We start from the raw sequence: 24,457 nt of genomic DNA, 5'->3' as shown, positions 1-24,457 counted from the left end.
AGGCCAGATGTACTGCCAGTAGCTCCTTGCAGTTGATATGCATTGTCCTTTGACTCGAGTTCCATATTCCCGAACATTCCCGACCGTCTAATGTCGCACCCCAGCCTACGTCCGATGCGTCCGAGAAGAGAACGTGGTTGGGAGTCTGAACAGCCAGGGGCAGACCCTCTCTGAGGCTGATACTGTCCTTCCACCATGTCAGGCAAGACTTCATCTTCTCGGAAATGGGGATCGAGACCGCTTCTAGCGTCTTGTCCTTTTTCCAGTGAAATGCTAGGTGATATTGAAGAGGACGGAGGTGTAGTCTTCCTAATGACACGAACTGTTCCAGGGATGATAGTGTCCCTATCAGACTCATCCACTTCCTGACTGAACATCGTTCCTTCTTCAGCATGTTCTGGATGCATAACTGGGCTTGGCTTGTTCTGGGGGCCGACGGAAAAGCCCGAAAAGCTAGACTGTGAATCTCCATCCCTAAATACACAATAGTTTGGGATGGGACCACTTGTGACTTTTCCATATTGACAAGGAGACCCAATTCCTTGGTCAGATCTAGAGTCCAATTTAGATCCTTCAGACAGCGACGACTGGAAGAAGTTCTGAGAAGCCAGTCGTCCAAATAGAGGGAGACTCGGATGTCCGCTAAATGAAGGAATTTGGCTACATTCCTCATCAGCCTCGTAAACACAAGAGGAGCTGTGCTTAGGCCAAAGCACAGGGCTTGAAACTGGTAGACAACCTTTTCGAAAACAAATCTCAGAAAAGGTTGGGAGTCCGGGTGGATGGGGACGTGGAAGTAGGCGTCCCTTAGGTCTAAAGAGACCATCCAGTCTTCCCTTCTGACCGCTGCTAGAACCGACTTTGTGGTCTCCATGGAGAACGTCTGCTTTGTGACAAAGACATTCAGCGCACTGACGTCTAGCACCGGCCTCCACCCTCCTGTCTTCTTTGAAACCAAGAAAAGACGGTTGTAGAATCCCGGGGTTTGATGGTCCAGGACTTTGACTACCGCTCCCTTCTCTAGTAAGAGAGACACTTCCTGTTTCAATGCTCGTCTCGTCTTCCTCTCTGTACCTGGGAGAGAGATCGATGGGAGACGTTGCTAGAGGGGGTTTTCGTACAAACGGGATCTTGTACCCCTCTCTGAGCAACTTCACAGATAGTGCATCTGCGCCTCTCTTTTCCCAGGTCTGCCAGAAGTTCTTGAGTCTGGCTCCCACTGCTGTCTGAAGAAGCTGGCAGTCAGACTCTGCCCTTAAAGGACTTGGTTCCTTTCTTCTTTCCACGTCTCCCTTCGGCACGAGCACCTCCTCTGCTGGAGGCTCTGCCACGAAAGGGCGGAATAAAACGGGACGCTGGAGTGTCCATCCTTGGTCTAGCTGACAGGGTCGGCAAAGGGGTGGCTTTGCGAGCAGATGACGCAACAAGATCGTGAGTATCCTTCTGTATCAAAGAAGCAGCAATCTCTTTAATCAGGTCCTCTGGAAAAAGGCACTTGGATAGAGGGGCAAACAGAAGTTCGGATCTCTGGCATGGTGTAACTCCAGCTGAAAGGAATGAGCATAGGTTTTCACGCTTCTTAAGGACTCCGGACACAAAAGATGCAGCAAGCTCATTAGACCCATCACGTACGGCCTTGTCCATGCAGGACATAATGAGCAAGGAAGTCTCCTTCTCCATCGGAGAGATCTTTCTGCTAAGAGCTACTAGACACCAGTCTAGGAAGTTAAAAACCTCGAAGGCTCTAAAGATACCTTTCAAAAGGTGGTCCAGGTCCGAAGATGACCAACATATTTTTGAGCGTCTCATGGCTAGGCGGCGGGGAGAGTCTACAAGGCTTGAGAAGTCGCCCTGGGCAGAGGCAGGAACTCCCAAGCCGAGAACTTCTTCCGTGGCATACCAGACGCTCGATCTAGAAGAGAGTCTAGCAGGGGGAAACGTAAAAGCTGTCTTCCCTAAACTCTTTTTGGACTGCAGCCATTCTCCTATCACCCGCAAAGCTCTCTTGGACGAGCGTGCGAGGACGAGTCTAGTAAAGGCAGGAGTGGTTGACGGCATGCCTAACACAAACTCTGACGGAGGAGAACGCGGAGCCACAGACACAAACTGGTCCGGAAACATCTCTTTGAACAGGGCCAAAACTTTCCTAAAGTCCAAAGAGGGTTGCGTAGACTTAGGCTCGTCCAGTTCTGAATGCGGTTCATCTACGTGTGCAGCACCATCATCATCAGAAAGTCCCTCATCCGTGTATTGATGAGGAAGCGGCAACGGAGTGGGTAACGGCTGGTTAGCTGAGTCCGGTCGCACGGGTGCATGCGTGACTGAGCCGGACGCAACGTCATGGAACTGTTGCCCAGTCTGTGAGCTGGCAACAACCATAGCAGCGCGGGGACGCACAGAGTCTACTCCAGACTGTCTAGACTGATGTGGGTGAGCAGTGGCAACCACACTGGGTTGCGGAGGTTGACGCACCGCGTCAAAACAAAACAACTCTGACGGTTGTTGAACCTCCCGAACGTCAACGGATACCTCCGTGCGTCGCTGAACGTCAACATGCGGCTGGCAGATCACACTGGAACGCATGGGTGGCGGAACTCTCAACTGGAGTGCGTGAGAAGGTTACCTCAGCGTCCCCAGGACGCACAACCGATCGTGTGGGTGGTTGTAGGCAAGGAGCTGCACTAGCTGGTGCGGCAGCAACCTTCTCCGCACGAAAGTCCTGCATAAGCGACGTTAGTTGAGACTGCATGTCTTGCAGTAAAGACCACTTAGGGTCTACAGGAGCAGGTGCGGCGACAGACGGTGTTACTGTCTGAAGCGGTACCGCTTTGCCTCTCTTAGGAGGTGAGCAGTCATCGGATGACTGCAGCGAGTCCGAACTGACCCAGTGGCTACAGCTGGGCCGTTGGACTTGTGCGGAAGGGACCGACTTGCGCTTTAACGGTCGTGAGACCTTGGTCCACGGTTTCTTTCGAGAAACACCTTCCGAAGACGAGGTATTAATGGGCTCTCTCGTCTTTGTTAGGCAGGGGCGATCTTGGGTAGATACGCCCGATACCACGGAGGGAACGTCTGTTCGCTGATTAAAGCCTCTCGAACCCATTTGTCGTACGACATTGCTTCTCCCCTGGACTTGGGAGCTTGCAAGAGGTCCCGGACTAGGAGGACGACAGGCACGAACAGACGAACCCTCAAGCGCAACACTATCCACAACACTATCACTCACTTTAACACTTCCCACTGCACTTTTACACTTCAGCTCCTTCACATCCGCCATGAGCTGATTACGGTCACTAGCCAGGGACTCAACTCTCTCACCCAGAGCTTGGATGGCACGCATCATATCAGCCATCGAAGGTTCCTGAGTGCCAGAAGGGGGATTAGGAGCAACCACTACAGGGGAAGGAATAGGTTGTGGGGCATGAGGAGAGGAAATGTCAATAGAACGAGAGGAACTTCTCCTAACTCTATCTCTCTCTAGCCTACGTGTATACTTTTGGAATTCGATAAAATCGAATTCCGAAAGCCCAACGCACTCCTCACATCGATCTTCCAATTGACAGGTTTTATCCCGACAATTGGAACAAACAGTGTGAGGGTCGATAGAGGCCTTCGGAAGACGCCTTGAACAGTCCCTAGCATTGCACTTCCTAAATTTTGGGACTTGTGAAGGGTCAGCCATTTTGAATTGGTCAAAGGGGAATTCAAAAACTATCAAAAAGTCATCAACAAAGAATCCGTAATCAAAAAGAGTTCAAGGAATTGTGAAGAGAAAGCCTGCACAGCGAAAGCTCAAAACTAGAATAGTGTACTTCACCAATTAGTTGTGAAAACAAATCCAGTTTAGCAACAGCGAATAAGCACGTCTTGTCGGTAGCACGACAGAGAGAAAATTGAGTTCTTTGTTTACATTGAGTACTGGGTATCTGGACGACAGATGGCGCTGTTGGGCACACCCGCAACCTGTGTAGCGATCGCTGGCGAATTTTACCTTAGAGTTTTCTGACGAGCAACAGAGTTGCAGCTATTATAATCACCGGCTAAGTTAAATATTGAAAAATTCTATTTATTACAATGAATATTACCTGGTGGTCATCATGCTCACTTATGGAGGTGAAGGAAAGAATACAAATCTAACAGATTTTAAAATTTGTGTTTTTCTTAGCTATACAAACCTAAGTCCTTTATAACAGGGGTATGTCTTCAGCAGAGTTTGAACAGCCCTTGAATCGTTAAGAAGGTAGGCAGTTGATGACGGGTGGTGCGAAGGGGAAGGCCCACCCTCCCACCTGTTACAGAGTAACCACCTTTGTCATTAGGCCTAGGACTAAGAGGGGTAGTTGTGGCAGGAAATATAACAAATTTGGAAATAATTTGTATTTTTCCTAACATACAAACCTGAAGCTATTTACTAGGGTATTACTTTCGGCAATGCTGAAAACCAGCCAAGACAATTTTAGTGAGGGATAATTACCCCATCCGCTAGTTAGTGGGAGGGGGTTGAGGTAGACTAGCTACCCCGCTCACTCACACCTGTCGGTTTAGTTACCACTTTTGCTTTCTGGTAGCACTCCAACACAGATACAAACCCTCGCTATTTATTAGGGTGACTTACTCTTAGGAGGGAGGAAGTCCTTACCAACTGGCCTTGGTCATGACCCGGGGTCCTCTCTATTTCGATCTGTGATCGATAGTAGAGGGAACCCTACCCTCGTTAAAATCAAAGTAGTTACAAGGTAACTCAATGATAGCGGCTTGCAGAAGCTTGTGTGAGAGAGACTCGTGGCTTGTCTTCAAGTAGGAACTCGAGGATTCTAAGACATATCCAATACCCTCCCTCAAGAGGTATTGGTGACGTAACAAAGTATTCATTCATACCCAGGATGCACAAGGGAAATGATTCTTACCTGCAGAGGGGTTAAGTCAGCTATGCTTCGGTCTTGCGGAGCTATTTCCCCGGGGGGGGGGGGGGGGGGGGAGAAGGAGAAAGAAAGAAGTGACCCAGACATTCTTTTCATTCACCCTAGACTAAACCGGGTAACCTCAGCCTTCAACCCTCTGCTACTTGTCCATCAAGGAGCCTGAGGCATTAAATCACTTGTGTGGCCACCACAGGACCAATGGAGAAGGTTTCCATGCTCCTGTGGGTTACGTCTTTCAGGTAGTGGACTGTGAAGGTCGTCTGACGCTTCCACATGCCCGCTTGCAATACCTGTGCCACAGAAAAAATTTTCTTGAACGCCAGAGACGTTGCAATGCCTCTGACGTCATGAGCTCTGGGTCGGTTGGACAGAGGAGGATCTGGATATAGAGCTTATTTGATTACTTTCCTTATCCGGGAGGAAATAGTATTCCTCGTGACCTTCCCCGTGCTGACAAAAAGTGCTCGTACACGGGGGCGAGCTTTTGCTGTTCTTTTTAAGTAACACCTCAGACTCCTCACTGGACATAGTAACAGTTGGTCTGGATCTTCAGTTACAGAACGAAGACTCTCTATCCGAAATGGGCAGAACCTGGTGTCCGGCACACCCGGATTTTGAGTCTTAGCTACAAACTCAGGGACGAAGTTGAGGATTACTTCCTCCCATCTCCTAGAGTGGGAGACATCAGCAGATAGTCCATGAAGTTCGCTGACTCTCTTGGCCGAAGCCAAAGCGAGCAGGAACACCGTCTTCCACGTGAGGTAGCGATCTGAGGCCTGGCATAGTGGTTCGTAGGGGAAGCCCTTCAAAGACCTGAGGACCCGAACCACGTTCCATGGGGGAGGTCTTAGCTCTGCCTGGGGGCAAGTAAGCTCGTAACTGCGTACGAGCAAAGAAAGTTCCGAGGAGGAAATATCGACTCGTTTCAGTCTAAAGGCGAGACTCAAGGCTGAGCGGTAGCCTTTGACTGCCGAGACCGAGAGAAGCTTTTCTTCCCGAAGGTATACAAGAAACTCCGCTATAGTTGGAACAGAGGCATCGAGGGGAGAGATACCCCTTCCACGACATCAACCACAGAAAACTGACCACTTCGCCTGGTAGACTGCCTCTGTGGATCTCCTGAGGTGTCCAGCCATTCTTTTCGCAACCGGTTTTGAAAAGCCTCTCTGTTTGAGGAGGTGCTGATAGTCTCCAGGCGTGAAGTCGAAGCGAGGCTACGGTTCTGTGAAAGATGTTGGCATGTGGTTGTTTGAGGAAGTCGTGTTGTGGAGGAAGCTCCCTCGAGATCTCCGTGAGGAGATGCAGAAGGTCCGGGAACCATTCTGCGTGATGCCATAGCAGAGCTAAGAGGGTCATTTGCAAATTGTTGCTTGCTCGTACCTGGTTGAGGACTTTTCTCATCAAAAAAACGGAGGAAACGCGTAAACGTCCAGGTTTATCCACCGTTGTTGAAACGCATCTTGCCAAAGAGCTTGGGGATCCGGGACTGGGGAGCAGTACAACGGGAGCCTGAAATTCAGGGCCGTTGCGAACAGATCCACAGTCGGGGAGCCCCACAAAGTCAGGACTTTGTTGGCTATCAGAGGATTTAAAGACCACTCGGTGCCAACTATCTGAGTCGCTCTGCTCAGCTTGTCTGCTAGCACATTCCGCTTTCCCGGAATGAAGCGAGTTGATAGAGTCACCGAGTTGTCTTCTGCCCATCTGAGTATCTCTACTCCAAGATGGCACAGCTGCTGCGAAAAGGTACCGCCCTGTTTGCTTAGATAAGCTACTACCGTGGTGGTGTCGCTCATCAGCACCACAGAGTGCCCTGCCAGAACCTGGTGGAACTCTGAGGGCCAGAAAGGCTGCCCTCATCTCTAAGAGATTTATGTGCTGGTACCTTTCTGATTCGGACCATTAGCCGGAGATGTAATGGTGCAGCACGTGAGCCCCCCACCCTTTTGATGCATCCGAAAACAGCATCAATTCCGGGGGAGAGGTGAGAAGATCGACTCCTTTGCAGAGGTTCGGCTCCGCCAGCCACCACCTGAGGTCCGACTGTTCCTCTAGCCCTATGCGGACTAGGTGATCCCAGGAATCGGAGTGCTGGTTCCACTGGGATTTTAGTCGCCACTGGAGGGATCACATCCTGAGGTGACTGTTGGGGACCAGTCGGGTCAGGGAAGAGAGGTGACCGAGAAGGCGAAGCCAATACTGCGCCGGGAGCTCTTCCCGACTGAGGAAGACCTGTGCTATCTTCCTCAGTCTCTGGATCCTTTCGTCTGATGGAAACGCTTTTGTGCCTTAGGGTGTCAATTCGCATGCCTAGGTATACCAGTTCTTGAGAGGGGAGCAGTTGAGACTTCTCGAGGTTTACCACGATCCCCAGATCCTGGCAAAACCTTAGAAGCTCGTCTCGGTGGCGGAGAAGGGCCGCCTCCGAGTCTGCCAGAATCAGCCAGTCGTCCAAGTATCTTAGGAGACGGATGCCGACTCTGTGAGCCCAAGATGATACTAGGGCGAATACTCTCGTGAATACCTGGGGTGCTGTGGAAAGACCGAAACACAGTACCCTGAACTGTTAATGCTTCCGATTGAACATGCATCTCAGATACTTCCTGAAAGACGGGTGAATTGGGATCTGGAAGTATGAGTCCTTCAGATCTAGAGTGCACATGAAGTCCTGGGGTCTTATCGCTTGTCTGACTGTGTCGGCCGTCTCCATCCTGAATGGTCTGTTCGAAAAACCTGTTCAGGGCCGAGAGGTTGATGACTGGTCTCCAGCCTCCAGACGCCTTTTTCACATGAAAGTCGACTGTAGAAGCCTAGGGACCCGTCGAGGACCTCCTGGAGAGCGTCCTTCTCCAACGTGGACTGGACTTCTGCCCTGAGGGTAAACTCCTGTGCGGATCCCTTCGCACAGGAGTTCAATGGAATCAGCACTCGAGTCAGTGGAGGGAGAGAGAGCGTGAACAGGATACGATACCCTGAACGAATCACCTCGACCGTCCAGGCTTCGGCCCCGTGGTAAAGCCACCTCTGCCAGCGGCTTTGCAGGCATCCCTCCACAGGTGGACAAATGGGAGGATTGCCTGTCTTATTGGGACTGGCCTCGGCCAGATCCCTTCTTACCCTTTCCTCCACGGAAGGACTTTTTGCTGTGAAAGGCCGGCTTTGCACCCTTTTTAACCTGCTGTTTTGGGTCTCTAGCCCTTTTCCGCTGCGGGTTCTGCTATGCTTTCCGCTGTGGCTGAGAGGGGTAAGGTCTAGCTGTTAAGACCTTCTGAATGAGGGAGTCCTGACTGGACTTCCTCCACCTCTCTGCCACCCGCTCGACATCCTCGGGATGGAACAAAGAATTACCCTCGAAAGGAGCATTTCTCAGACTCGCTACTTCGGCCTGAGGGAGATGTCTATAGAGCTTGCCTATGACGGCATCTCTCCTCTTCAGGATAGTGTTGGCCCAAAGGTTCACTACCCGATGAGAGAGGGACTCGATGGCCGGAGTGCCGGACAAAAGGAAAGTCTCCAAAGACTTCCTGGAGGACTCCCGAGACAGGTCTTTAGACCGCATCAGTTGTCCTAAGGATCCTAACCAGAAATCCAGCCACGAAGTACCTTGCATGGCGTACTTCGCCACCTTTTCCTGGTATAGGATTTCAGAGGCTGAAAAGGAGACAGGAAGTCCCTTAAGTTTCTCGAAGGGGGTGGCCTTCGAGGGTGCTTCTATAAAGTGGTCGAGAGGCAGCGTTGGAAGAGATTCTCCGAGGATCTCGTAGTACCTCCTCTGAAACACATACAGAGGAGGTAAGAGCTTGGAGGACGAGTTGGAACCAGTTGCCTAGGACACAGCCTTCTGTTTGGCACTCTTCAACCCCTTTGACCAGGGCAAAGCTGCACTGGTCCTATGAGGTTTCTGAGTGCCATAGAACTGGTCAAGGACCGTTTCTTTTCCATCTAGAGGGGCTGCCGATAGATCTGGAAGTCCATTGATGGATCGGATGCAGGCTAGGACCTGCTAGAAGGCGTGTTCCGACTCCTTCCTCTCATCCTCTGTAAGGTTAGGGCTAGCAGCTGCTGGCAGAGCGTCGTCCTCGGGATCGCTCTGCCCTTCCACGTCCAAGCTCTCATCCATAGGAGCCCGGCGTGGTTCAAAGTCGTCAACTGTATAGACTGGGGATAGGGAGACTACCGGGGAGGTGCTTGCTTCCAGCTGCCTGGGAGGCAGTGAGGAAGGAAGTCTGGCCGAGGATTTGGGGATGGTGAACAAATCCTTCAGTTCCCTCCTACGAAGCCGGAGATCCTCTGTCCCCAAGGACCTAGAGGACTCCTCCGGCATACGGGTGGAATGTAAGTCCATTACCGTACGTGGTGTATCCCGTCCAGTCGCAGGTCGTGCCTCATTAGACACTATCTCGACCGGTAAAGAAGGGAAGGAGTCTCCATAGTAAGTAACACTATCCTCCTTGGGGGCTGAAGGACGAATCCCTTTCCTTTCCCCCTTTGGCCTGGCCTGTGGCGTCTTGAACTGCGGGGGGCTACCCTGAGGTTCATGCCTAATCTCCTCCAGAGGTCTTATGCAAGGGGACAATCGTCTCCCCTTGCCTGAGGGGCCCGCCCGTGTGAGAACTTCCGACATCCTCCTAGGATCGGAGGGAGGAGAGGACCCCGGGAAGAGAGGAGCCAACAAGGGAATCCTAGGTGTATCACCTAAGGACTGGGAGCGGGGAACGACTCCCTTCATGGCTTGGCGCATTACATTAAATAAGTTGCTAAGCCACGGGGGGTCACAGGCTCCTGTGGAACTAGGGGGAAGGTCCTTATTAAAGGACTGTTCCCTGGGTTTAGGAACCTGGGCAGGTTCCCTAACCCTCTTGTCTGATGGAGGCTTCCCTACAGGCAAGATAGGCACAGGCCTACCCTTAGGGATAGGATCTGGGCTCGGTCGCACAGGCGACTGTTGTATCTGTTGAGGCCCAAGGGGCTCGAGAGACTGATTGTGAGCGCCTAGATGATCGTGCGCTCTTACGCCGAACTGTTGGTAGGCGGAAGAGAGCTCACGCGCGCAGCTCTCCCGACTGCGCGCACCTTTTTCGCGCTCCTGGAGCACGAGGTTGTTCGCGCACCTGGCGTGCATAAGGTTGCTCGCGCGCATGGCGCTCAGTGTGTTGTTCGCGCGCAAGGCGCGCAAACAGGATGTTCGCGTACATGGCGAGCAATAGGCTGTTCGTGCATATGGCGCGCCATAGTATGAACCTGCACGCCATGATCGCCATTTTGTTTGTGCGCGCCAAGGCGGTCGTGCGTGCCAACTTGATCGTGGGCGCGAGAACTCTCAGGTTGTTGAGAGAACTCACTGCTACGATCACCTGAAGGTTCACGATAGCTTGTGTTGTGTGAGCGCGAACGATCAACACAATAAAAAGAATGACTCTGGTCACGAGAACCCGAAAGTTCAGCGTGAACTGTGTTGCGCGAACTCGAAGGAGCAACGCAACGAAAAACCGGAGTTTCTCTGTCACGAAACACCGAATTGTTAGCGCGACTAGAGTTACGAGAGCCCAAGGGTTCAGCGTAACTGAGGTTACGAGACCCCGAAGAGTCAGCGTAACGAGGGATCGAGGTTCCTCTATCACGAGATCCCTAAGGATCAGCGTGACTGACGGTACGAGAGCCCAGAGGTTCAACGTTACAGTCGTTACGAGAGCCCGAGGGTTCAGCGTATCAGAAACCCAAAGGTTTCAAATAAGTAGCGAGAGCCCGAAGGTTCAGCGCGACGGAGACCCGAAGGACTCCTGCTGTCATGATAACCCGCGGGATCAACATGACTAGAGCCCGAAGACTCCCGATCACGCCAGCCCGAAGGGTGATCGTCACGAGACCCTGAAGGGTCAACGTGAGGAGAACCAGCAGGTTCAAAAAGACGTCTCCTCACAGCCCGAGGTGGAGAGGGGTTACCCACACCTCCACTCTACGAACCTCCGGAGAGGAACGTACAACAGACTCCACCCGAGGGGGAGACCGATTAAGATCGACAGAAAAATCCTCCGCAGGGGAGGAAAGTTCGCCCAAAGGAGAACTACGCTAATAACAAGGTTCTCTTTAGGCCCCTGGAGGAGAACCTAAAGCGTAAGGAGATTGCCGATGCGCAGAGGCAACCTTCTCTCGCGAACGAGAGATATGTTTCCCCGAAGGGGATGCCCGCCTTGGAGAGAGCCCTGCCACCGCCCCTGGTGAGTTAGCTAACCCCTCGGCGTCGAAACCAGACCCAAGCTCTGGCAAGGAACAGGCGCTCCCTGGGGGAAGAGAAGGAGCCGACTCACTAGGGGAGACATCATCCTCGTCTATCCCCCAGGGTTGACCTGGAGTCACAAGCCCTGCGCTACTGCTCGACCGTACCCCGGAAGGGCCTGGTCGAGGATTAGCTTCGGGCAGAGAATTGGGCGTAGAGGAAGCAGAAGCCCGCGATTTCTTCAATTTTGAGGAAGACCCCGAAAGCGAAGATTCTCGTTTAGACTTCCTCTTCTTCTTACGCGCAAACCTCTCCCACTGGGAGGCAGGCCACTCCCTACACTCGGAACAGGTGTTGTCCCGCGAACACTGAGTTCCCCGGCAAGCCGGGCATAAAGGATGTGGGTCTGTCTTCAAGGACGACATGAAGGTGCCGCAGTGGCGGCCCTCAATCCCAGGACATGTCCGCATAGCGGGACAATAACCATACACACACAAACACACACAAAAGAAAAAGAAAAAGAAAAGTAATAAAGTCTACCGAGCCAAAAGTAAAAGTGGTTACTCAACCGACAGGTGTGAGTGAGCGGGGTAGCTAGTCTACCCCAACCCCTCTCCTCTCACTAACTAGCGGATGGGGTAATTATCCCTCGCTAAAATTGTCTTGGCTGGTTTTCAGTGTTGCCAAAAGTAATACCCTAATAAATAGCAAGGGTTTGTATCTGTGTCGAAACAACTAACTTTAAAGGACTCAAATTACAAATTACTTTTAAAATTTATTTGTTCCAGCACATATGCAAACCTTTCGTCCTTTAATATATGGACTCACTCATTGGTAAGAGAAAGTTACTTAGAACTAAGCTGAAAGGTTCTCTTCTTCCTTGGACATGTCTTCTTTCCTGGTCTCATACTGGTGCAAGGAAGGGGACTCCAACAATCACTTAATAGCTATTCATAGGGATGTAGAAACTGTTAGGGCCTCGCTCACTGATAGCATAAAAGGAAACCAGTATTAAGACAATCCAGGCCCATCAAGAGAAATGTTTGGTTAGACAACAACCTATCCTCTTTCTTGACAAGTAAACACAGGAGTTGCTATTTGACAGACACAGTCTGCAAAAAAAGATGATCAAATGCATAACCTACCAGCATCAGACATCTGGCCAGTGTAAAATGGTTGTGGTTGCAGCATCCCCTTGAGAGGAGACTAAGAAAGACGTTAGAAGACCTCGACATCCTAACTCGCCTTGTGACTAATGCTAGAAACATTACTTTATTACTAGTTCTGTAAGGGAGCTGGGAGTGATACACAACTACTGACCAGCCATTTCAGAACCCAAGAAAAAAGGTCCAAGGATCTGTGGGTCATGTCCGTAAGTAGAGAGAGGAAAAGATCGCCCAAAACCTTCAGATCCTACCTTCAGCCTCAAGTACACCAGCAAGTAAACCAAAAGACTACTGATAAGGCTACAAATGTGATTTCCCCCTTTAGATGGCAAAGGTTTTCACTAACCCAACCTGTACCTGCAAGCAAGGAACCTTACTAACCTAGAATAAACAGTACCAAGAAACTAACATCTTGTTCTAGTTGGGGCTAATGAAAAGGGTGTGACACTCAGGCACAGGATGTAGAGTCCTTTTTAAGTAGTACTGCAGAGCCATCATATAATACCAGGAGTCTTCAAATCAACTTACATCTGAGGGATTGGGTTGAGAAAGTCCCAAATCTGTATTTAAGACCAAGTGGTACTTGGTCTTCACAACAAAGTTTGTGTGATGACAAAGGCAACAGAGCAACTCTCCCTCTAATGTTTGACATGATGAAGAGCTTGAAAACTCTTGTAACCCCTTACTAGTGCAGAGAAAAGAAAAAATATCTTGAGGGGAAGATCTCTACGATGCCCTCCTCAGGTTAGCAAGAGGTGCATATGCCAGTGTCCAGAGAACATGGACCATACCAATCTGGGACCTAAATCTCAAGTAGACAAGACTGCCAAAAGTTACCTTTGAGTAAGGTCAGTTCCCCCCCAGGAGGAGGAATCCTAGCTCTCAAGGGGCTTCTCCAGCAGAGGTAGACTAGGAAGTCCTCAATCTACAGAAAGATGCTCTGGCTGGAGAGACACGTTCCCTACAACCACCATCACAGAAAGTCCCTCTCTCAGGATCTATCAGAGAGCTAGCAGAATAAGGCACCACTCCACATGATCTCAACCCAGATTGCCCCACTGTTGGTACCGACCAGGACGCCTACCATCCTACTGGATGATAGACATACATAATCCCTGGAGAGTGTTAATGGTAGTTGGTACTGTATGTGAGAAGCAACTGTCATACCGGGCTAAGTCTTATTGACTGGATCTTATGGAAAGGGTATCTGGGCAAGTTCCATCACTCGCTCCGGGATGAGGGCGGCAGCTTTCAAAGAAAGGGTACCCATAATCATACCTTTGTATAATCTAGAGAGAGGAGGAGTTGACATACATCTACCTTATGCAGTACACGGGAATGATTACATACTGAGCACATGTGCTACACCCACAAGAGATGGACCAGTCTAGAAGCAGCCAGTTCAGTCCCCAGCCCCAAAAGCACATTCTAGCACTGGGCTCAGAAGCCACAGGAGTCCGTAGTTCTCATCCAAGGAGAAGAAAGGAAACAGAAAGATCCCTTGGCGACATCAGAGAAGAAAGATCCTAAAGAAGACAGCTTTTTTTAGATTTTAAACTTCAACCACGGGGAAGGAGACCCAGTACAACACTGAATGGCCCCCAGGAAAGGATGAAGACATGAATCTGCCGAGAGGTCGGGCTGTTAAAAACTTCATGTAAGTTTTATACTGTCATCCCAATATCCTATCCTAACATGACATTTTACTTTGTCGTCCCAATACAAATGTATTCGGCCAATAAAGCTACAACAACATTCAGCATATTTCATTCATCTTAATTATTGTGCTTATAAGCAAATTCCTGTGTGAAAAATGTAATTTTAATAAATGTTATTTCTATACTCACCTCATGTTCACATTGCTTCTCTAGAAGCTTTGTTTTTATCAAGATTTACCCCTAAAACTAAAAAAGCCATTTTCTTTCCTTTCAAACAACATATGCCTCTAGTAGAGAAGAGACAATCTGACAGTTAATAGCAAGAAGCAAATCTGGGATACACTACAGTTCCTTTGTCTTTTCAGTCTGTGTCGCTTCGGTCTGACACAGGCCCATTCTCCAAATTGCATTTAAAGATGTATTCCTATGGATTTGTTAGCAACTACTGCATATATTGTTCAAGGGAATTATTTCTGTATCGTGATTTAAATAACCATTGTGAGTAGCGTGAAGACCTCGTGGTTTTTCTCATTGAAAAATATGTTTCTATGGTTGCCGATCAAATTAAGTTACGAGTGCAAAAAGAAACTTGCTATTAGTTGACCATAGTGGGGATGACAATAATAATAAGTCAGTATAGTATATCGAACTCTAATACAGCACTTAACCAATCAAGTTTGGATAAGTGATAAGCTTCAAAAGATCTAGACTTCTTTAGCTTCTTTTGAGAAATCTCAAAAGGCCAGCATTTTTTTTTATCCAGTGTTACCATAAAATCTATCAGCCTAACAGCCTGTCTTAACATGCTTGCCATGTCCATCTTGAATGGGTTTGTTGGGCAAATCTGTTCAAGGCTGAGATGTTGATGACTGTTCTCCAACCTCCAGACTCATTCTCTACAAGAAAGAATGAACTGTAAAAGCCTGGAGACCCATCTAGGACCTCTTGGAGACTGTCCTTTTCCAACATGGTTTGGTCTTCCACCTGAAGGGCGAGTACCTTCAGTAATCTCTTCATGAAGAAGCATGAATTCACTGGATGAAGAGTTAATGGAGGGAGAGAGAGAATGAACGAGATGTGGTACCCTGCTCGGAGGATGGAGACAGCCTAAGGTTCTACCCACTGGAACTCCCATCCCTTGCTCTTCAGGCATTCAGGCATCCTCCCACCGGTGGACAGGTAGGAGAAATGGCCGCCCTGAGTGAGACCACGTCTTCCAGCTTTTCCTCTTCTACGCCTATATCCCTTGCCATAAAAGGGCAGCTTTGGGATTGCTTCTTAGCATTGGTTTGCTTCAAAGCCGCTGACCCTCATTTATGTCCGTGTGTTGACAGGTAGCGATATTGGTGCTGGTGACACTGGAGTAAGGACAAGATGTAACTGCCCTACGGAGGTGGGAGTCTTGACTCGCTTTCCTCCAGCACTCTAGGACCTTCCATCCATGAGTTGTGTAGCTTGAACACCTCTCTCCTTGGGACCTCCCTACTGAGATTATAGATGATAGTAGTCACACTTCCTCAAGACCCAGTTCGTCCACTGGTTGGCTAGGTTATGTGAGAAATTCAACGGCCTTCGGTCCAGAAAGTAAAAAGGCGTTTGTTGCTTCCTGGTTATCTGGATTTGGCAAAACCTCATTGGTAATCAGGCAACCAACTGAGCCAGAACGGTAGTCAATCCACAAGGTGAACTGCAAAGCATTTGCTTCATATCAGGTATTTGAGCTATGGATTCAGGGATATTCTGTGCATATACACAATTTCCCTAGAGATGTAAATAGAGTAGCCAATAACCCTCTTGTATACTTGCCTGAAATAGTAACATAATCATAATATGATTTATGTACATTCGTGGCCAAGCATACATTGGGTCTCTCTTATGTTTATTGTCAAAGTAACTTAACTCTTTCTCAAGATTAACAGATTCTAAATTTACTAAGAATGTCTGGTGAGCCTGTTGGAATCATTCTGATTTATGCATGTTTGTGCAAGCTCTTCAACACTTACCTTTAGATTGACATTAACTGTTGAATTTTCTTCTAGCAAAGTCTCAAACCACAGATCAAAGAGGCATTGAAGATAGATAGCTTCAACGTCAATGACCTTTGATGTCAGGATGCCATAAAACCAAAAATCAATCAATCAATCAATTGCTCTGTTGTAGTGGTTTCCAATGATGATCTGATTAACAGTAACACTACTACAGAGACCAGCTCCCTGCCATGCTTCATCAAGTCCACTTCCTTCAACTGTCCTACCGAAAGAGCAGAGACCACATAATACAGTGTGAGAAGCTCCGGGACAGAAGATCAATTTGTCTTTGTATTTTGGTTTAAGGTATTCTAGCATCAGGATTTCTTTACACTGGTCCATTTCCAAAGTCGTGTGTGTTTAATTTAGTCAGTTGATCTAGCGCTGTAAACAATGTAGCCCATTCATGAGCTGCAGCATTTAATAATGGTAGACTACATGCCTTATCTATTACTGTTGGAGCATCAGTAGGTTATGGTGTATGACCGAGTGACTTATAGGCAGAGACCTATCGGCATGATTATCTGTGACAGTATGCAGTGATGAATGTGCAACAGTTCCTGAATTTTCAAAATATCTATCCAAATGTTCTTCATCAATGGCATGCAATAGCTGTCTGATCATAGAATCACCAGGCTCCAAAGCTGTCCCTTTCAATATTACATTATAATTACAGATATGTCCACCTATTCAGTGAGTAAATGTACGACAGAATCAGATGAACTTGCATCTGTATTGAAGAAGCGAGCACTAATCCAAACAATGTTGTCTGTTTGTGGACAATCTAAATTCGTAGCATATTTACCCATTTCATATTTCTCAATTTAGCTTTTGGATTGCCTTCAGTCAAACATGGAACTAGATTGATAATAGTTGATGGCACTTGGACAAACTCAGTAGACGTTTCATGTGGTGTTTTGATATCTAATGTTCCAACAATTGTTTCTCCTTCACAAATAGGTTGGTACACTCAAATAGCTATTCCATGGAAACTTTGTTTCCCAATGGGCGATCTATTTTGGATGTCTATGTTGTCCATTGATGCATGGATTGTTTTACTAGTAATAATTCCTGGTGACAAATGTACAACATACTCTCGGATATTTGTAGACACTACTAGGGCAATATTATTGTAGATCTTAGTGACATGGTCATAGGATATACCAAAAACACATTGGCTAAGCAAAGATATTGCTTTCTGACCTCTGATGTGATACACATATAGAGACAATCCAGTGAGGAGGTGGACAAATTGCTCTACAAGGAAATATAAAAAAATATAACATCTCCCTAATTATTATTATCATTAGCTAAGCTACAACCCTAGTTGGAAAAGCAAGATAAGGCTACTTCTCAGGTCCACAAAAATGAAGAATTGTATAGTAAGAGAAAAAGTTTTGTAACAGAGTTCCATGGGAGTCGAATCGAAGGTCACGGGAAGGAGAAAAAGGGAATTTAGTCTAAGGCAGAAAAGGAAATAAAATATTCCAAAGAAGTAAATTATCAGGGCTGTCAGTTGCTTCCGTAAGAGAAGAGGTTGAGAAAGATTTAACCAAGTGTGACAAACTTTCGAACGAAAGAAAAGGAGACCTTTCCCCACCCCTCAGAATAACTAATGTAACTAGATGTGATAATACATGCAGCTTGCCAAGCCCCTGACAAGGAGGAAGTTCTCCAATGACCTTGTGATGATCTATAGCTCAAGGAGCATCTGGGAGAATGAGTTCCTGATGAACTCGCCTCAGGTGTCTTAGGGGTCTCTCTAAGACTAGGCTCCTTCGGTGACCTTGTACACAGATTGATCTCATGAAGAGTACACGGTAGCATTTCTTCGTTGAATTACGCAAGGAATCCTCCTCTAAAGATCAAGAGCTGAGAGGTGAGGTTTCTGGAACAGGGGGCCAATCATATAGTGTACAGGCGCATACATGAGAAGTGATGAATGCGTTCCAACAGACCAGCTTAAGGGGAGACACAAACAGAAGTGCGCTCGATTTTCAGAGAGCGAATGCAAATAGGAGATTGTTCGCTGATGGAATGGAGCATATCAACAGGAGAGCATGCATGAATAGAATATCGTTCTCTAATAAAACAGTGCATTAACAAGTGAGCATGCGTAAACAGTAGAGCACTGTATGGTCAGGCAAGCACGCTTGAGCACACAAACACAAGAGCATACTCTAAGAAAAGAGCATGCACAAACAGTAGAGGCCGCCTGTGGGAGAACAGATACGTCAACAGGAGAGTGAGCACAAACAGATGGGGATTCAGGATCTGGTGGATATTCATCCATTGGAGAGCACGAGCACATAGTAAAGCGCATGAACAGAAGAATATGCAATAACAGGAGAGCGAACACAAATAGAAAAATGTGCTCTAGCAGAAGGGTACGCACAAACAGGTGAGCATTCATATCTATATAAGCGCTAAGCTTCAAGAGAGCATGTGCAAACAAATGAATGCATGTTAACATAAGAGCACACATAGGTCAGTGTCTAAACTCAGTTAAGTTTCAGTAGAAGGCACACCAACATGAGAATACTAAAGTTCTCAAGAATGTGCGCTAAGTGGGAGCGTGCAAATAGGTAAGTCCATAGGATCTAATGAGTGTGTGTGAACGTTTAAGTCCATAGGATCTGATGTGCAACCACGTAGTCCTCATGTTCATATGAGTGAGCACTCTAGCAGAAGAGCTAGCTCCACCAGGAGCAGAAATGCATGCTAATTGCAAAGCACTCATGCATTAGGTGTGTTAAGACCTCAGGAACAGAAATACATGCTAATTGCAAAGCACTCAAGCATAGAAGAAAGCGTGCGAACAGGTGAATGCATGTAAGTATGATTTCTCTCATCCTCTACGGAGTGATATGTGAGAAGGTTCGTCTTCTGAGGAAGTAAAGGTATGCGTTTTTACTGGGTGAAAATACCCAGGGGAACTGAAAACATCTGTGTTATGCTCCTGCAAAGGATGTAAAGATTTAATGTATTCCCTCCTTTTCACCTTATGAAGCCAAATAGAACAAAACGGTCCCACTACAGAAAACAAGTCGAAGGAATCAGGCTCGGTAGTGAGGGATGTTGTGAGCGTTCCCTTCCCTTACTAGGCGTTAAGCTCTAAGGTGAGGATCAATGATTTATTCCACCTTAAGGAGTCCTGAGCATAGGAAAGACAGACAGGGCAAGAGAAGACTTAGCCCTCGATGTTGCAAATGCTTGCAAGTCTCCGTCGACCAAATGCTCTCTATGCTTAAAGAAGGCGACAACATATACTTAGCCCATCATCATCTGTAACGTTAGTTATAGGTTCCCCCCCAAGGAGACAGAATACCTGCTTCTCTAGGGCAAGCAGATAAAGCAACTTTGCTCTGAGCTTACCCTTAAGTTACATCAATGTGGGTGTCATTATCCGACTTTCCTCCAGGAGGGAGACAGAGAAAGTTCAGAAGCCAGAAGGGGAAAGAAGAGGTCCAGCGGATTTCTAGCCTTCAAGGAATACCCCAAAGGAGAAGAATCTCACTTGGACTTTTTCATGCCATACTCAAGCCCCTGGGAGGATGGCCATTCACTACATTCCTCACAGGGTGATGACTGCAAGCAGTCACGACCCTTGGAAGAAGAGCACAATGAATTTAGATCAACAAAAGGTTCCACATCTATGGCTGGAAACCTTGTGGCAAAATTGCGTGCCCACAAATGGTTTCTCCATTCAGTGAAAGAGCAACTTGAAAAATTAAAAAAAAAAAAAAAAAAAAAAAAAAAAAAAAAAAAAAAAAAAAAAAAAAAAAAAAAAAAAAAACCATGTTTGTTAGCACCAAGTCTGTACTACTTGGCAGCCTTTGTCAAAGTGAGTCTGGGCTTCCCTGCTACCTGTCAGTAACTACTTCCACCTTGTTATAAATTTCAACAGCAGAGTTCCAAGCTTCATTCCTATTAAAGGACGAGGGTTTGTATACGTGTAGGAATAAAAGCACAAACCTTTCTAGTTTAGCCCTACCTAACTGATAAAATTACTGTAACAAATTCAATATTTTTTTTTACATATTAGAGATTTACCAAATGCTATTTCTTATAGAGTATTACAGGCTACTTTTAAAACATTCAAATTCAAAGCAGCTATAAAATGCTTACCCTCCGCTTCCTCCGTAGCTTTACGCTTGAGGCTACTCCGTCGTTCGAGCTGTTCGGCAGATCCATTCAGGATTGGCTTCTTGGGGACATTAAACTCTTCATCCATAAGGTAATCCCAGTTTTGATCCGTATTGCAAACACCATCTTGATGAATACACCCATTTTCACCTTCACACATATCTTGGTCTTCACTACAACAAGAATCACCCGCTTCCGAGTCTGTATCCCGTATGGCACCCATCTCAATACCCATGTTCACATTCACATCAAGAAGTTCGTTTGGTTTAAGCCTGTCATTGTGACACAAATTTTTGGCTTCATTAAGATTACAGTTAACTTCAATTTTTTCAACACCACCCATCTCTTTCAAATCACTCTTCGGCTTTTCGGTTGGTCCACTTTCCTCTAAAGCACTGTTTGTAAACTTGCCAACTACACCTCCTTCAACCAAAACATTTTCCCTTGGCACGACCAATTCTTTGGGCGGTTGGAAAACCAACTGTGAACTCGCACTCTCCATTCTTATTTGACTATCTATGGATGGCTTTTGATTGGCATCTGTGGGATTTTCCAGGGCACTCCCTCCATCACCTTTGAGATTGCTGTTGGAAAGGCCAAGAGTTGGTCTAAATTCTTGGCTTCTGTCTATATTGCCATTATGAGGATTCAATTGGAGACTATCTCGATAGACACCATTTCCACTCGCAGCATTATCACTTTTTTTCGCATCATCAGGAGATTCCTGCAACTCACTGGAAATGCCAGTAACTTGCCAAATGCTATTTTCATTTTTGGTCGATGTACTTGCATCCACATTAATACCCGACTCGATATTCAAATCTTTTCTCTCGGCTTTTTCGAGCTTATCACTATCATTTCTTACAAATGACTCTTCTCCCACCAACGCTTTTCCATTTTCTTGATCCACAGTTTGCCTTTCTGCCTTACTGTTATACTCTCCACTTTTACTTGTAAGAATAGAGTAATCCAATAAAGGCAATTCATTTCTACTATCAGGCACCTTTTTCACACACTCATCACCAGAACTGGTCTCTCTTGTATCATTTGAAATAAACAATTCACTCTGAAGTTCCCGAGTAGAGCTAAAAATGCCCTGATTATGTTCTTCTGGACTCATAATCTGTTTTGCATTGTCCGAACATTTCAGTGCACAGAGGTTGCTTGTGAGATGACTTGCATTATTAACTAAATGGTTCCAACTAGTAAAATCCTTGGATGAATTAGGGCTACCTTTACTCCCAGGCCCATAGACATTGTTTCTTGCAAGCCTAATCCTCTGTGGAGTACCAGGGCTGTTCCTACCAGAATTATCTCGATCCTTATTATCTAGACTGTCACCTCCCTCCTTATCCGACTTTTCAGGTGAAGAAAAAATAGTATTTCCCATACCACTGTCAGGGCTACTAATATTTGAACAACTTTGTGTATCTTGGAAATCTCTGAAATCTTTGGTGGCCTTCAGATTAACTTCCACATTCAGGGTTGTGCTTTGACAGCTTCTGCTGGTTTCTTGTTCCGACATAGTGGCAACCTGAAGGAAACAAACAACTGTTAATGGGCAAGACAGAACACAAAAAGTAAAGTGATATCAACAAAACAGTACTGTACAGTACTTATAAAATGCAGTACAGTACAGATACATATTCAGTAGTCATAGGTAATACATCTTAGTGGGATGAAAAGCAGTTTGCCTACTCGAACCTACAGATGACTTGAAAGTGCATTTGATATACGTACAGTATTTGAGCTTTAAAATTTTACATTTTGTACAATATGCAGAAATAGTTGTGATGTACAATACGAAATAAAAAGTCTCAAGAGAAAAACAAATCATGTCTATTAATTGTCATGAAATAAAAAATGTACTATAGTAGTTACATGTCTTAGTCTCCTTAATTCCTTGCAAATATTTTGAATATTTTAGGATACGATGGACTGTAAAGCCAATATTGAAAATCCAGAAAGAGCATTGCAACAACTTTCATTTCCATAGGGTTACAGAAAGAAAGAAAAAAAATCAGTTTTGAAAAGTATCAAAAGAATGTCAAGATTCATGGTAAGAGAGAGGTATGAATATCACATCAAGAATGAAAAGTTACAGAAAGAAACAGAATCCATTATTTGAAAAACAGGCAGAAATAGTTTGGATGTGATGAGAAGGGATGAGAAATTAGGCTAGTCAGAATTCACTGGGTGAGATTGGGTGGGAAGGTCAAAAGAACCTATTGGTAAGTAGGGACCTGGCATACTACAGTAGGTTAGGTTAAATGATATCCTTATAATTATCCTTGTTATATTTTTGGTGTAGAACTTTACTTGTGTACCATTCAGATATATTACTGTATGCTATGAGTAAGAACACACCAATCTAGGTCTTCTTATGAAGTTATCCATTGCACTGCGGCCAATCAACTCATTGGGCCGGGGGAAACGAGGGTTCAGGTTAAAAATTTATCCGAAGGTGTACAGTATGCATGATAGTAGCCACCTTTATGTATGATGACGTCTGACTAAGAATACAGTACCTTAAGGGGGATCGCAGGGGGGTGTTAGACTCCCAATAGGTAAGTCAGTAAGAATATGGCTTGTAAGTTAGGGGGGGAGGAAGTTTAGGTTAGTTGGTGCCCATTTCTAATGCACGCGTGAGGAACTGGCCGCTGATATACAAAGGCTCCACTTATCCATTTTTATATTATGATAATTTCTTGCTAAGCTACAACCCTAGTTGGAAAACCAGGATGCTATAAGCTCAGGGGCTCCAACAGAGAAAATAGCCCAGTGGAAAATAAAGTTTTTAAGATGAGTAAAAACATTGAAATAAATATATCCTATATAAACTATATATACAATCTTTAAAACAAAACAAGAGACAGTGGAAGACATGGTACAGAGGCTATGGCACTACCCACAACTAGAGAACAATGGTTTAATTTTTGATTGGCGTTCTCTAAGAAGAGCTGCTGACCATAGCTAAACAGGAAAGTAGCCACTGAAAAATTACAGTGCAGTAGTTAACCCCTTGGGTGAAGAAGAATTGTTTAGTAATCTCAGTGTTGTCAGGTGTATGAGGACAGAGGAGAATAAGTAAAGAATAGGCCAGACTATTAGTTGTGTGTGTGTAGGCAAAAGGAAAATGAACCGTAACCAGAGAGAAGGATCCACTGTAGTACTGACTGGGCAGTCAAAAGACCATATAACTCTCTACTGGTAGTACCTCAACGGGTGGCTGGTGCCCTGGGCAACCTACTATCTACTAAACATATTTGGGGTACCCATATTTGCATGATTGTCACTGGTGACAACTTTGTTTTTTTTTTAACTGGTAATAGAAAATTTTATATATATCAGTTTCTTCTGTCCAATGAATTACACTCCATTTTAGGTTTTCCCCATCCAAAACCTTTTTTTCCCACAAGAATCCCCAAGTGATTACTATATATAGGTATTAGGTAGTAGGCTAACAAGGGCATCAGCCTCCCGTTGAGGCACTACAGCTAGAGAGTTATTGGGTCCTATGACTTGCCAGACAGTACTACATCGGATCCTTCTCTTTGGTTACGGCTCATTTTCCCTTTGCCTACACATACACTGAATCGTCTGGCCTATTCTTTACATATTCTCCTCTGACCTCATACACTTGACAACAATGAGATTATCATAAAGTTCCTCTTTGCTCAAGGGATTAACAACTGCAATGTATTTGTCCAGAGGCTACTATCCTCTTGGTAAGGGTAGAAGAGACTCTTTCAGCTAGGGTAAACAGCTCTTCTAGGAGAAGGACACTCCAATATCAAACCATTGTTCTCTAAATCTTGGGTAGTGCCATAGCCTCTGTACCATGATCTTTCACTGTCTTGGGTAGCATAATAAGTAATAATAATATTATAATAATAATTGGCAGCTAGGGAAGTAAAAAGCCAAAACAAACAATAGTAAACAAGCTAACACACAATGTAACCCATTACAAATATATGGTTCATGTATTTGCAATCACTATGGTATCCCATCATTGCCCATTAGAAGGTAAAAAATCCTGAAAACTGCCCAACAATAAGTAAATAATAGCCAAAACTTGTTTCAGCTACCTAACTTCCCAGATGGAACCTTAGGGTGGAATTTTATGGAACGAAGGAAGGTGAGGAACCTACGGAAATAGGGCAAACTACCCTTGCTTAACTTTTAAACAAATGACATAAAAAATATACCTCCTAACGCCTACTGCGTTCCACCATATTTGCCTGCAAAGGTTCCACCTCTGCTTGCAAGCTAGGAACCCTGTGGTGCCCCCACGAAGCCTACCTTTCTTGGACCCCTCCTT

General features: G+C 46.1%; 1 protein-coding gene across 6 annotated transcripts in view; it reads right to left on the bottom strand.

Moving 5' to 3' along the window:
- LOC137618090 (uncharacterized) overlaps nucleotides 1–24,457 on the bottom strand; it is a 438,647-nt gene that overhangs the window by 37,286 nt on the left and 376,904 nt on the right. For 4 of the 6 annotated variants that reach the window (XM_068348067.1, XM_068348065.1, XM_068348070.1 and 1 more), the window contains exon 2: nucleotides 20,119–21,670. In XM_068348067.1, coding sequence (XP_068204168.1) covers nucleotides 20,119–21,661 — 1,543 coding nt within the window. In that variant the 5' untranslated portion in view covers nucleotides 21,662–21,670. Of the gene's footprint in view, nucleotides 1–20,118; nucleotides 21,671–24,344 lie in introns of all 6 variants that reach the window. The other 2 variants (XM_068348068.1, XM_068348069.1) reach the window with 2 other exon arrangements.

This window comes from Palaemon carinicauda, chromosome 24, assembly GCF_036898095.1.
Source record: "Palaemon carinicauda isolate YSFRI2023 chromosome 24, ASM3689809v2, whole genome shotgun sequence".
In the NCBI taxonomy this organism is placed as follows: Eukaryota; Metazoa; Arthropoda; class Malacostraca; order Decapoda; family Palaemonidae; genus Palaemon; species Palaemon carinicauda.
Note: the sequence above shows the minus strand (reverse complement) of the source record. Positions and strands in the feature narration are given on the sequence as shown.